At 40.0% G+C, this 12,880-nt stretch overlaps 1 protein-coding gene across 12 annotated transcripts in view; it reads left to right on the top strand.

Annotated features, from left to right (window-relative positions):
• Positions 1–12,880, top strand: part of TRIP12 (thyroid hormone receptor interactor 12) — a 75,850-nt gene that overhangs the window by 37,468 nt on the left and 25,502 nt on the right. For 8 of the 12 annotated variants that reach the window (XM_060274515.2, XM_035133968.3, XM_060274512.2 and 5 more), the window contains 11 exons: positions 795–890; positions 4,301–4,449; positions 5,536–5,571; positions 6,161–6,256; positions 7,699–7,791; positions 7,951–8,112; positions 8,452–8,520; positions 8,608–8,773; positions 11,270–11,387; positions 11,531–11,687; positions 12,205–12,358. In XM_060274515.2, coding sequence (XP_060130498.1) covers positions 795–890; positions 4,301–4,449; positions 5,536–5,571; positions 6,161–6,256; positions 7,699–7,791; positions 7,951–8,112; positions 8,452–8,520; positions 8,608–8,773; positions 11,270–11,387; positions 11,531–11,687; positions 12,205–12,358 — 1,296 coding nt within the window. The remainder of the gene's footprint in view (positions 1–794; positions 891–4,300; positions 4,450–5,535; positions 5,572–6,160; positions 6,257–7,698; positions 7,792–7,950; positions 8,113–8,451; positions 8,521–8,607; positions 8,774–11,269; positions 11,388–11,530; positions 11,688–12,204; positions 12,359–12,880) is intronic. The other 4 variants (XM_060274517.2, XM_060274516.2, XM_060274514.2 and 1 more) reach the window with 1 other exon arrangement.

Here is a 12,880-nt window from a genome sequence, read left to right as displayed (position 1 = left end):
TTTCCTTGTTTTAGGTAGGTGTCCAAGTGGGATGTATGCTAGTAATTATTTTAAACTTGTACTGCTTTCAAGGCTTGGGGCCGTTGACTAGATAAATGAATGTAAAATATTGCTTCTAAGTTAGCAGTTCTAGCTTGGCCCATAACATTAAAATTCTTCACAGAGAAAATGAGTTAAAATAGTTGAGACATTCAAATGAAAATTGCTATAAGATTTGAGTTCTGCAAAAGTAAACAAGAACACCCAAAAAAAACCACTGCACTCAGATCTTGATTAGAATTGGCTCGTTATTGTTATGGTATAGGGTTTAATCATATTAATAATCTGTCCTAAAGGTAAAGGTAAAGGGACCCCTGACCATTAGCTCCAGTTGTGACCGACTCTGGGGTTGCGCGCTCATCTCGCATTATTGGCCAAGGGAGCCGGCATACAGCTTCCAGGTCATGTGGCCAGCATGACAAAGCTGCTTCTGGCAAACCAGAGCAGCACATGGAAACGCCGTTTACCTTCCCGCTGTAGCGGTTCCTATTTATCTACTTGCATTTTGACATGCTTTCGAACTGCTAGGTTGGCAGGAGCTGGGACCAAGCAACGGGAGCTCACCCCGTCACAGGGATTCGAACCGCCGACCTTCTGATCAGCAAGCCCTAGGCTCAGTGATTTAACCACAGCGCCACCTGGGTCCCCCAGAATAATCTGTCCTACAACAATGAAAGTCTGTGATGTGAATTATATATTCTGGTGCTGTGCATGAGTTTCATACAAATAAGTTATATGTATATTTTTGTCTCTAGCTCTGTTGGAAGCTAGAGGTCTTCCTCCACATCTGTTTGGTCCTCTTGGTCCTCGAATGTCGCAACTTTTTCATCGGACAATTGGAAGTGGAGCTAGTAAGTAAGCTGCTTCATCCAGGAAGTTTCTGGAATTACTACTCTTGGGAAGTTTGTCCCACCTCAGCCTCATAGCTTCTTGAAGGACTACATCTAAGACTAAATTCTCAGAATACTTGGATCTTGTATTGTAACTTTTATTAACAAGTAAAAAAAACACAACCTCCTATTAATTTGCTTTTGTCAAACCTCCACATTTGTGGATTTCTTCTTAATCACTTGAATTATATTTGTTGCAGCAGACAGGAAACATATTTAAAGCAACCTGTTTAAACAACTACTGCTTTCTACACTTGAATCACATGGTTTGGATGATCCTTTTTCTGTCTCTTAAGCCGAGTTAAATCTGGGGTTTTTGCCTACATGCACAGCCCTTTCACCATGATTCAACCATTAATCCTTTTCCAGCTTCACAATGTGACTTAGGATTCTGACTTGTTCCATATGTGGTGAGCATCATTTTATGATTTGGACAAAAGGGAAACTTTAGTGCAGTAAAAACAAGGTTGAACTTTAACATTCTTGCCAAATAATGTTTTATAATCCCAAGTAGTTGGATTGAAAAGTAATAATCACTGCTTACGAGGGGTCCAATGGACACACTCCGTGCCCCATCTCCAAATTAGCTTTTGGCTAACATTTTGGCTGCTATTTGCATGGGGGCACCATGCTTGACCGTGTCTTGTGCTCAAACTAAGCACTGAGGTGGACACAATGCTGTGGTGTCGTATGATTTAGAGTGGCTGAAAACCTATTGTGACACACAGACACACACACCTGATACTTTGTTCATTCTGCATACATTGGCTATAATTGGCATGGGATGGTGTATTGCACACAATTATTTCTCTGGATTGGATGCCAGTTGTGTGCCATCTTATATGGAAGCTTGTCTTTGATTGTACAAGGCTTTTTTAAGGTATATGATTCGTGGTGGCTCAGAGCTTGGGGTGTATATTCCCAGTTCTTAATTTCTAAGCACTTTGGCTATTATTATTATTTTAAAAAGGAACTTTATTTCAATTCTTTAAAAAGATTACATAAAACTATAAACAGATAAATGGATAAATGATACAAAAATAGACAGACTATGGAAATATAGTCAGAAAATAAGCATCAAACTTATCAAATAGTTGAAATTAAAAAGAAGGGGGGAAAAGAAAGGGAGAAAAAAAAACCTACATAAGGGATATTATGCGGCGAATATTTCAGATAATCAATTTTATATTAAATATACATTAATAATATATCAATTCTATATCATGGTGAAAGGATAGTAAGGCAGAAAAGAGGGAGAAAGAAAAGGGAAAAAGAAAAGAAAAGAAAAGGAAGAAAATTACTTCCTGTTGTTTGAATACCGTTTTTCTTTACATAATTTCTTTTATCTTGCTTTACCTCAGTTAATTTTTACACATGTTCTCCAATTTTCCCTTTATATCTTTCAGTCTAAGCAAATCACCAAATCTATATTCATTCCTTCTTTTTTCCAAAAAATCCTCAACATACTTCCATTCTTTTTTACAAATTTGTCTGGGGGGTATTCCTAATTGCTGCTGTCATTTTTGAGAGATTCATAAATTCTACTAATTTCTCCTAATTGGAAAGCATTGGAAAGGAGAGAGAATCCCGACTATTTTAGAATGGGAGGAGAAATTAGCACTTTGGCTATTATTGGCATTGGAGTGCCATGCTTGACACTTTCTTGTGTCAGAAAGAATCATTGGGATGTACCTAATTCAGTACTGTCTTCTAGGAAACTCTCTCCTGGAGTTGTGGGTGGGTGATTGGAGACATAGATGCACATTCGCAATTTCTTTTCTATATACACTGGCTATTGTTGACTAGGGGGTACCATGTTTGACAGTGTCCAAGAGTCACTTCCTATTTGGTTGGACCATGGCCCCTTCTAAGAAGTGCAGGAAGTCTGAACAACCACATGGACCCACAGGAGGGCCTGCAATGCTAGAAACAGTTGTCCCCATCTGTCCTGTAGTAAGGTCAGCCCTGACAGCTGGGAATGAAAAGTACCCATCTTCAACCTTTAGTACAGGCATCCCCAAACTTCGGCCCTCCAGATGTTTTGGACTACAATTCCCATCATCCCTGACCACTGGTCCTGTTAGCTAGGGATCATGGGAGTTGTAGGCCAGAACATCTGGAGGGCCGCAGTTTGGGGATGCCTGCTTTAGTATGTTGTTTTTTTATGCTTATCTGGTTGTTCTCTCAAATAATTGCTTTTGCAGGAATCCTAAAGTTTAAATGTGTTTTTCACTATTTTTATTGTACTTGATGGTTAATTAGAGGCTTTCTGGTTTAATAGTGGTTCACAGTGCAGTGGTAAATCCCCATTTAATAAACCAACATTGTCCAACCACAGCCTCTGCATAGGTAATCAAATATTCCTACAGTGATTCAGTCCATTGAGCAAGGTGGTTTAAATTTTCTAAGCTTTCCTAAATTAGGAAGATGTATCTACTCTTAGAAGTTTCATCAGTAGTAGCTTTGTATTTTAAGTAAATGATGCATATGTTAACAGAAGCACTAGCCTATGACCTATCTAGACTTAGATGTACACCCAGTCTTTTGACATTGTGAAACTTTGCCTGGTGAGATGCTGTTCAGAAACACATTGGTCTCTAATCTCTCATGATTGATTAAAACTGCATATTTTGACTAAAGGTTTTTTGTTGTTGGTACTTCACTGTGCAGGGTGTACCATGAAGAAGAAAAGTTTTTGAATGTTTAAAACAGAATTGGGATCCTCTCAAAGTTTTGCCAGTGTAATTATTCCAGTATAATGACACTACAGTTCAGCATAACAGCCTAATTCTCTACAGTTGGGCAACCATACTTTGCATAGGAAGACAATATACAATTCAGCTTAATGTCCTCCAGGGAGACATCTGTCTTTTGGCACCAGTTCATCACTAGAAAGCCTGAAGTACAGAAAGCTACAAGTGCAGTATTAGCAGGAGTGAGAAGAGGCTGTACTGTGTGTGTCTTAACTGTGTGTAAATTTGGAACTTCCTTTTGAATAGTGATTCAGAACTATGTGCCCATAGATCTACCAGGGTTTGATCAGGTTGAGAACTCTGTTAGCTAAAAAAATGTATTTAAATTGTGTTTCTATTTCTCTTCCTATCTTATCAGGATGGATTCAGTTTGCAATATCTGTTGAATATTATAGTGCATTTCGGTAGCTTAAAGCACATACTGTTGGTTTATTTGGTAGCTGTAATCGAATAACATTTGAATATCAACAAAGATGCATATAAATGCAGCATTACTGGCTCCCTGCATTCATATTTATGATAGGCAGCTAATGAAAATGCCTTCTCTCTCTTAATCAACTATGATAATATATTATGGAAGTGGAAGATTTAAGCTTTTAAAATCCCCAATTTTTCTAGGTTCTAAAGCTCAGCAACTTCTACAGGGGCTCCAGGCTACTGATGAAAGCCAGCAATTACAGTCTGTGATTGAAATGTGTCAGTTGTTGGTCATGGGGAATGAAGAAACTTTGGGAGGATTTCCAGTCAAAAGTGTTGTGCCAGCTCTGGTAAGGACCAGTCTTCACTCATCCATTTGAACATGTAATGTGCATTATCCACTGTGTTTTCATGACGAAGTACCGTAAATGCTTCAATAATTGCATTCTCTCTAAATGTTTTAGAGCAGTATGTTTCACCAATGGCCTTGCCAAAAAGTGACTTTTTTTTTAAAAGAAACAGCAAATTACTGATTGTGTTTCAAACAACTAGGGAATAAATGTGCATCTTGTGTAACCATTTTGAGATCCAGTGTAGCGGGTAGGGGTTTGGATTTGAACTGGATAGACATGGGTTCAAATTTTTGCTCAGGCATGAAGCTGAGTGGGTGGCCTTGGGCAAGTCTCTCTCAGCCTAACCTATCGTATAAGGCAGGCATAGGCAACCTCCGGCCCTCCAGATGTTTGGAACTACAATTCCCATCATCCCTGACCACTGGTCCTGTTAGCTAGGGATCATGGGAATTGTAGTCCCAAACATCTGGAGGGCCAGAGTTTGCCTATGCCTGTCATAAGATGATTGTAAGTGCAAATTGGGAGAGACCATTGTATCGGCACTAGAAGCTGGAACATTTTGTCAGAGCAATATCATAATACACGTTCATATGTCATGCTTTCACTGACACTGTCATTCCTTGATCACTTGTAGAGGAATACTGCATTAATCCAGGCTTGAGAATAAAATTTGGCTAGCAGTGACACTTTATTAATTTTTTAGAAAGAGATGCAACACTAAATTGTTGCAGTGAGCCATCAACATAACTTGGAATTTATTTGCTGCATAAACTTGCCTATGTTTTGCACACATAGTAGAAAACTTCCAACCAACATGAATGCTCAAAATGACATCTCAAAATCCAGCAGCTAATTGTTTTTAACAGTTTATAAAAATATTTATTTTCCACAATACAGCATAGCAAAAATGAATCAAAGTGGTTTACTGCAGTAAAAATAAAAGCATACAATAAAAGCATAAAAAGTTAAAAAGAAGCTAAAAAACAACAAAGTTAAAAACACAAGATTCAACACACCTATAAATTACTAGAATTTAGAGAAATTGTTCTTGCAAGCTGACTCATCCTTTCGTATTGTTTGCAGATAACATTGCTGCAGATGGAGCACAATTTTGACATTGTAAGTATTTCATGCACACTTTGTTAAATGCAGCTTCAGGTAAATCTCAAAGCAGGCTTTGCTAGTTTGCACATTCTAGATAGCAGTATAGCATTGTTAGACTGGTCCCCTATCATTATCAATGGCTGCTGGTCATGGTGGCTATATGCTATGTCTAGTATAAGAGGCAGAATGTCTCGTGATAACCACTTCCTAGGGAACAACAGTAAGGTAAAGGTACCCCTGACTGTTAGGTCCAGTCACGAACAACTCTGGGGTTGCGGCGCTCATCTCGCTCTATAGGCCAAGGGAGCCGGAGTTTGTCTGCAGACAGCTTCCGGGTCATGTGGCTAGCATGACTAAGCCGCTTCTGGTGAACCAGAGCAGTGCACGAAGCGGTACCTATTTATCTACTTGCACTTTGACGTGCTTTCGAACTGCTAGGTGGGCAGGAGAGGGAACAACAGTAGGGAAGACCTATTACCTTTATGCTCTACTTTTGTAGGCTTCTTATACGCATCTGGTTGGCCATGGTGGGAAACAAAATTCTAGACTAGATAGGTTTCGGACTGTTCTAGCAGGGCTCTTATGTTCTTATATCTTTTAATAGATGAATCATGCTTGTCGAGCCTTAACCTATATGATGGAAGCACTTCCCAGATCATCTGCTGTTGTAGTAGATGCAATTCCTGTTTTTTTGGAAAAGGTAATACTGTTCACTAACTTTATAAACTTAACATTTGTTGTAACATAATGTCTTATGTGCTATGGTCCATGGGGTCACGAAGAGTCGGGCACGACTAAACGACTAAACAACAACAACAATGTCTTATGAAGTAGTACAAAGAGTAATTTTTCTCGACCTGGTATGAAGTTTTAAGATGGATCTCCAAAACCTGAAAAAAGGAGGATTTACTTGTTTCTTTTTAGCTGCTTTTAGTTCCCTTACATTTCTAGCCGTCTGATTGTATTTATGAACAAACATGATAGCATAGCAGGTATGTATATATGTTATACATGAGTGATGCATAACCTTCAGATATCGTTCCCTGTCCCTGGAATCTAGTGCCAGTTCTAAAACCATTCTAGAGATGAGAGGCCTAGCTTTATATTGTTTATGCATGTTCTGGGGCCTGTAAATCCTATTGGCAGCACTGGTGTCTCCTGTCCCTGGGGTCTCTAAAGTCCATGATTATGGGACTTGTTCTCTTCCCTGTCCCAGTTGCTGGTTGGCTGCCACACCCTTCTGGCAGCTCTTGCCTTTGCATATAATTTGACAGCAGAAACTTAAAGAACTGGGACTTGTAGTTCTTGACAGAGCATGTAATGTAGCGTGGTACATTGTCACTTAGAACAAAGTCCACACACACACACTCACTCACTCTTCTAGGGGGCCTAGGCCAGAAGCACCTCACTGTTTAGGATGTTGCTTCTGTTCATGTTTCTGGTTGGCTCTAGCAATATCTGGACACTGTATAGAGAACATAGGTTTCTTCTTGGTAACAGGCTTGCAAGCCTGGACTAACGGGCCTGGATAAAGTGTTTGCTTCTCTCCCACCCACAGCCCTGTAAGCTGAATACATCGAAGCCAGAAGTTATGGCTGATTTTACAGAACGTTCATTTGAGTAGTCAAATGCATTTGGCAAAGTGTAAACTTAAAGACTCGGCCAATTCCAGTAATCCTGAATTTTCTGTTCAGTCTGTTCTGGAGGATTCAAGGAGAACACTGTAAATTTCAGTGCTGTGGTTGAGTTAAATCAGATTTGATGATGATGATGATGATAGGTTGTAGTAGTAGTGTGGGGAAAATTTTACAATTTGGAAATGGTTTGTATAATACTGTACACAAATGCTGGACAATCCCATTTTCTTTCCATGTGATTAAGTAAGGAATCAGAATGAAGGACACTAATGTTGTATAAAATAAATATATATAGTATAGGGTACATAACTGAAGAGCAATTTAATTACTGTTATATAATAAGCTTTTGAGTGAATATAAAGTTATATTATAAAGTGTGCATGTTTAAAGGTAATGGAAACTATTAAAATACAGTTCAAAATTTGAACACTGGAAAATGATTGACAGCATAGATCAATTTCTAATCTTGTTTAAAAACTAAATAAATTGCTTTTATTTGTTCTAGCTGCAAGTTATTCAGTGTATTGATGTGGCAGAGCAGGCACTCACTGCCTTGGAGATGTTATCACGCAGACATAGTAAAGCTATTCTGCAGGCAGTAAGTATTTCTTCTGATGTAAAAAAGGGCTATTTTTAATCTTGACTGTTACCAGTTTTCTTTCTCAAAGAGCACTTGCTCCAAGAAACTTCTGTATCTCTCCTGATGATCTAAAGTCCTTTCTTTGCCTGAACTGGTTTTGTGTGTTTTGTATTATAGGGAGGCTTAGCAGACTGTCTGCTGTATCTGGAATTTTTCAGCATAAATGCCCAGAGGAATGCACTAGCTATTGCTGCCAACTGCTGCCAGAGCATCACTCCTGATGAGTTTCACTTTGTTGCAGATTCTCTGCCATTGCTTACACAAAGACTAACCCACCAGGTCAGAAACTGTCTGGGTCAGCTATCTTCTAAGTGTTCTGATATGTGAATCTTAGATTGATCTACATGTGCTGTGGAGAAATTTCACCAGACCTTAATGGTAGTGCAGCCCCCTAAAGGAGATAATATCAATATATTTCCATAGCCAAAATTAAGTAGTTTGTCCCAGTTTTTGGGTTGTGATTCTTGGTTGTGTATTAGTTTGACTAGGTCCTTTTTATGCTTTCTCAGTTAACTCTGCCGAACACTGTAATAGGACAATTCCAGGATTGTAATTCTTGATGTACCTGTATGCCAAATCTTGTATATTGAAATGTAATACTTGTTTTCAATTTCTTAGGACAAAAAGTCAGTAGAAAGCACTTGCCTCTGTTTTGCACGCCTAGTGGACAACTTCCAACACGAGGAGGTAGCATCTATTTTTTTGTCTCCAGCATAATGTTGCAAAATGGTTTTTACCAAATGATACTTAAAACACTCTTTCTTTCCTTTGAAGAATCTCCTCCAGCAAGTTGCCTCTAAGGATTTGCTCACAAATATTCAGCAGCTCCTAGTAGTGACTCCTCCAATTCTGAGCTCAGGGATGTTCATCATGGTGGTGCGCATGTTTTCCCTTATGTGCTCCAACTGTCCTACACTAGCAGTTCAACTTATGAAGCAAAGTAAGTGCATGTGTATGCTCTTTTGGTGGCCGGTTTACCAGATGTTACAATGTCCGTAGGACTGGCAAGTGAAATGATAGCAAATAGTTAAATGCTTGCTGCTGCTTCATTAAAATTGTTGTTGTTGTTGTTGTTGTTACCCCGCCCATCTGGCTGGGTTTCCCCAGCCACTCTGGGCAGCTTCCAACAAAGATTAAAAATACATTAAAATGTCACACATTAAAAACTTCCCTAAATAGGGCTGCTTTCAGATGTCTTCTAAATGTCAGGTAGTTGTTTATCTCTTTGACATCTGATGGGAGGGCATTCCACCAGGCGGGCACCACTACCGAGAAGGCCCCTCTGCCTGGTTCCCTGTAGTTTTGCTTCTTGCAGTGAGGGAACCGCCAGAAGGCTCTCGACGCTGGACCTCGGTGTCCAGGCAGAACGATGGGGGTGGAGACGCTCCTTCAGGTATACTGGACCGAGGCCGTTTAGGGCTCTAAAGGTCAGCACCAACACTTTGAATTGTGCCCAGAAACGTACTGGGAGCCAATGTAGGTCTTTCAGGACCGGTGTTATATGGTCTTGGCAGCCGCCCCCAGTCACCAAGTCACCAGTCTAGCTGCCACATTCTGGATTAGTTGTAGTTTCTGGGTCACCTTCAAAGTGCTTAGAGTGCATTGCAGTAGTCCAAGTGGGAGATAACAAGAGCATGCACCACTCTGGCGAGACAGTCCATGGGCAGGTAGGGTCTCAGCCTGCGTACCAGATGGAACTGGTAGACTGCTGCCCTGGACACAGAATTGACTTGCGCCTCCATGGACAGCTGTGAGTCCAAAATGACTCCCAGGCTGCACACCTGGCCCTTCAGGGGCACAGTTACCCCATTCAGGACCAGGGAGTCCTCCACACCAGCCCACCCCCTGTCCCCCAGGAACAGTACTTCTGTCTTGTCAGAATTCAGCCTCAATCCATTAGCCACCATCCATCCTCCAACCACCTCCAGGCACTCACACAGGACCTTCACTGGTTCCGATTTAAAAGAGAGGTACCGGTAGAGCACACTCTCCATTTCTCTCCAAGAAAATGTCATTCCATAGGGCAACCAAAGCTGTTTCATTGCAAAAACCTAGACATGAATGCTGAGTGAGGTTAATTGAGAACACAAAATTGATTGAAGCTTTTCCCTTGGCTAGCAACTGCCACTGGATGTATATATCCACTGGGTGTATATTTTTCTAGTAATTCTACAAAACTCAAAAGATAGCAAGCCACTAGATTTTTTAAAAAAATAGATTAATAGTGATAGTGGGATACTGCAATGAGCAGCTTCTGTTCTGCTTGTGCAGCAAATATTTCTCAGATTTTCATTTCAGCTCTAACCTTTTAGTAAGAAAACATGTTTTCAAGTCTGCAACGTGACAACATACATTTGTAGTTGAAGGCTTAAACAAGATAGCTGAACCAGAATTTCAGAATTTTGTCTCTTAACTTGTCATTTAGTTAAATTACATGTTGCTTTCCAAACCTGATGCTTGTGACTATCCTTGGTGTACTCTTGACACAGTAAACTGAGATGCATCACTTAGATATGAGAGAGAGAGAGTGTGTGTCTTCACCATATGAAAAGGGTAAAACGAGCACATAGAGACAAAGAAGCATGCTTAGAGAAATGTGGAGCTCTGGCGCAGATCAGCAGCAGATGGCGTAGTCAGGAGGTGGCACTTACATGACTTCCTAGCAGCAGAGTTGCGGTTGCTTACCTGAATGGAGAATAGGAGGGGCAAAGCAGGAGGGAGGTTGCTGCTGTGAGAACACACTGGTAGAGCTGCTTCTGTTGGTGCATTTGCACAATGCCAACCTCCTTCATGGTTAGCAGCACTAACTATACTGCCCAAAGATGGGCAGGTACGGTCTCCCCCCCTGCCCCATCTCATACTAATTTAGATGCAACTCTATCTTGACAGTAGATCCGACAGATTTCACACTGCACAGAACTATATTTTCTATACTATTTGCAATCCTAGTCAACAGTGGGGTGGGGAGAGGGAATGAGCTGTAGGCTCCAATTACAGCCAATCAATTCCTTTGTGCTAATTAATGCACTGGTTTCTCTTTCCCTCACCCTAACAAATACTTATAATGTTCACTAGGGATCCTGGCCTCCTGGTGACCCCCAAAGTCATTGATAATGACCCAATATCGGTTTTATTTTGTGTAAAGTTGCCAGAATCAGCCTATGGTATAAAAAGTCAGAAGATTTTTCCATTTCCCCCCAGAGTGAAATATACCTCCCCAGGCACACACACTTGAAGGCTTATGCTTTAGAGATTATCATGTGTACAGTATGTTTTGAGGTTGCTTTCAGTTACTGTTACTGTGTACACTTAATTCTTGCAGTAGAAACATACACTAAGTGCACTCTTCTTTGAATTGCTCCATTCTGAGAGTGTTCTTTAATGCTTACTACAGACATGGCAGAGTAACATTGTGATTGATTGTTTATGCTTAAAGATATTGCAGAAACTCTTCACTTTCTTCTTTGTGGAGCCTCCAATGGAAGTTGTCAGGAACAAATTGACCTTGTTCCAAGAAGCCCTCAAGAACTGTACGAGCTTACATCACTTATTTGGTAAGGTTCTTTTCTTCCTTTTTTTTGGTGAGTTTTTCTTTCAGGTTTTACTTGAGATCCGATTTCGTAATACACTGTCATGAAGTCTAGCATTAAACAAAAATTTGCTGTTAATTTTGTTTGTTTGTTTTTGCTCTTTTCAGTGAATTGATGCCTTGCTTACCGAAAGAAGGAATTTTTGCTGTTGACACTATGCTAAAGAAAGGAAACGCACAGAACACAGATGGTGCAATATGGCAATGGCGAGATGACAGAGGTCTTTGGCATCCCTATAACAGAATTGATAGCCGGATAATTGAGGTAGTAACCCACATATACCTGTTTAAGGAAAGACATTGCTTACTGTTCAGTCTTGTAAATGTATACATTGGTTAACAATTATTAATAAAATTTCAGCTATGAAATGGAAATCATCTCAGGCTAGGTTAATTTTGAAGCTTATGTATAGTCAGTTTCATGAAATTTTGGAAATTATTGTCTGACTTAGCTGAATATAGCCATTAAAATGGTTTCCTTGCTGATACTGTGTAGTACTGGGTAAAAACTTTGGAATGTTAATTTTAAACTTGTAGTCCACAAAAAATAAATTTAAGCAAGTGCTTAGGGTAGCTCGCAATATGAAATCAGGACAATTAAACCATAAAGCAGGCAAAAAATAATTTTAAAAAATCTTACTTGTGGCATGGCCCATATATGAGGCTGTTACCAAAACTTTCATTTTGTGCCCGTTATATCCCTCAGCAGTGGGGAACACGGTATCTTCATTTATGTAAACTCAAAACTCATACAGAGTTTAAACTTACATATTTGTCTTCAGGCAGCTCATCAGGTTGGTGAAGATGAAATAAGTCTGTCTACGCTGGGGCGTGTTTATACAATTGACTTTAATTCTATGCAGCAGATCAATGAGGATACTGGAACAGCACGTGCCATTCAGAGAAAACCTAACCCTCTAGCCAATACCAACACTAGTAAGTACTATTTTAAAAATAGTTCCCACATTTTGCTTTTCTAATTAAGGCATGTCTCCTGTATAAAGTTTGGTGTCGTTCAGATACCTATCATAAGGAACACGATCCTATTTAGGGCCACATGCTTTCTAATATGTATTGATGAGAATTTAATGTGGGCCCAATTTCCACTCTGCCCCTTTTAGAGTGTGAAAATTAGGTAAATGAATTTAAATTCTAATTCTTGTTGATTTCTCTGCACCTTTCAGTACCATCGATAATGGTATTCCTTTGAAGTGACTTTGTGGGTTGTTAGTGGGAGGTACTGTTTTGCAGTGGTTCCACTTCTCCCCGCAAGCCTGCTATCAGACAGTAGCAATGGGCAATTTTTGTTGCACTTTGTGGGATTTATACTGTCCCTCCTGCTATATGAAGCTGCAGGGAACTGTCACCAGGGGATTTTGAGGATGACACCCAGCTTTCTCTCCACATAGCATCTGAATCAGGCTATGCCAGTGCTGGACTGGTGCTGGATATAGGTCA

This window comes from Zootoca vivipara, chromosome 5, assembly GCF_965207765.1.
Source record: "Zootoca vivipara chromosome 5, rZooViv2.hap1.1, whole genome shotgun sequence".
NCBI classification, from domain to species: Eukaryota; Metazoa; Chordata; class Lepidosauria; order Squamata; family Lacertidae; genus Zootoca; species Zootoca vivipara.
Note: the sequence above shows the minus strand (reverse complement) of the source record. Positions and strands in the feature narration are given on the sequence as shown.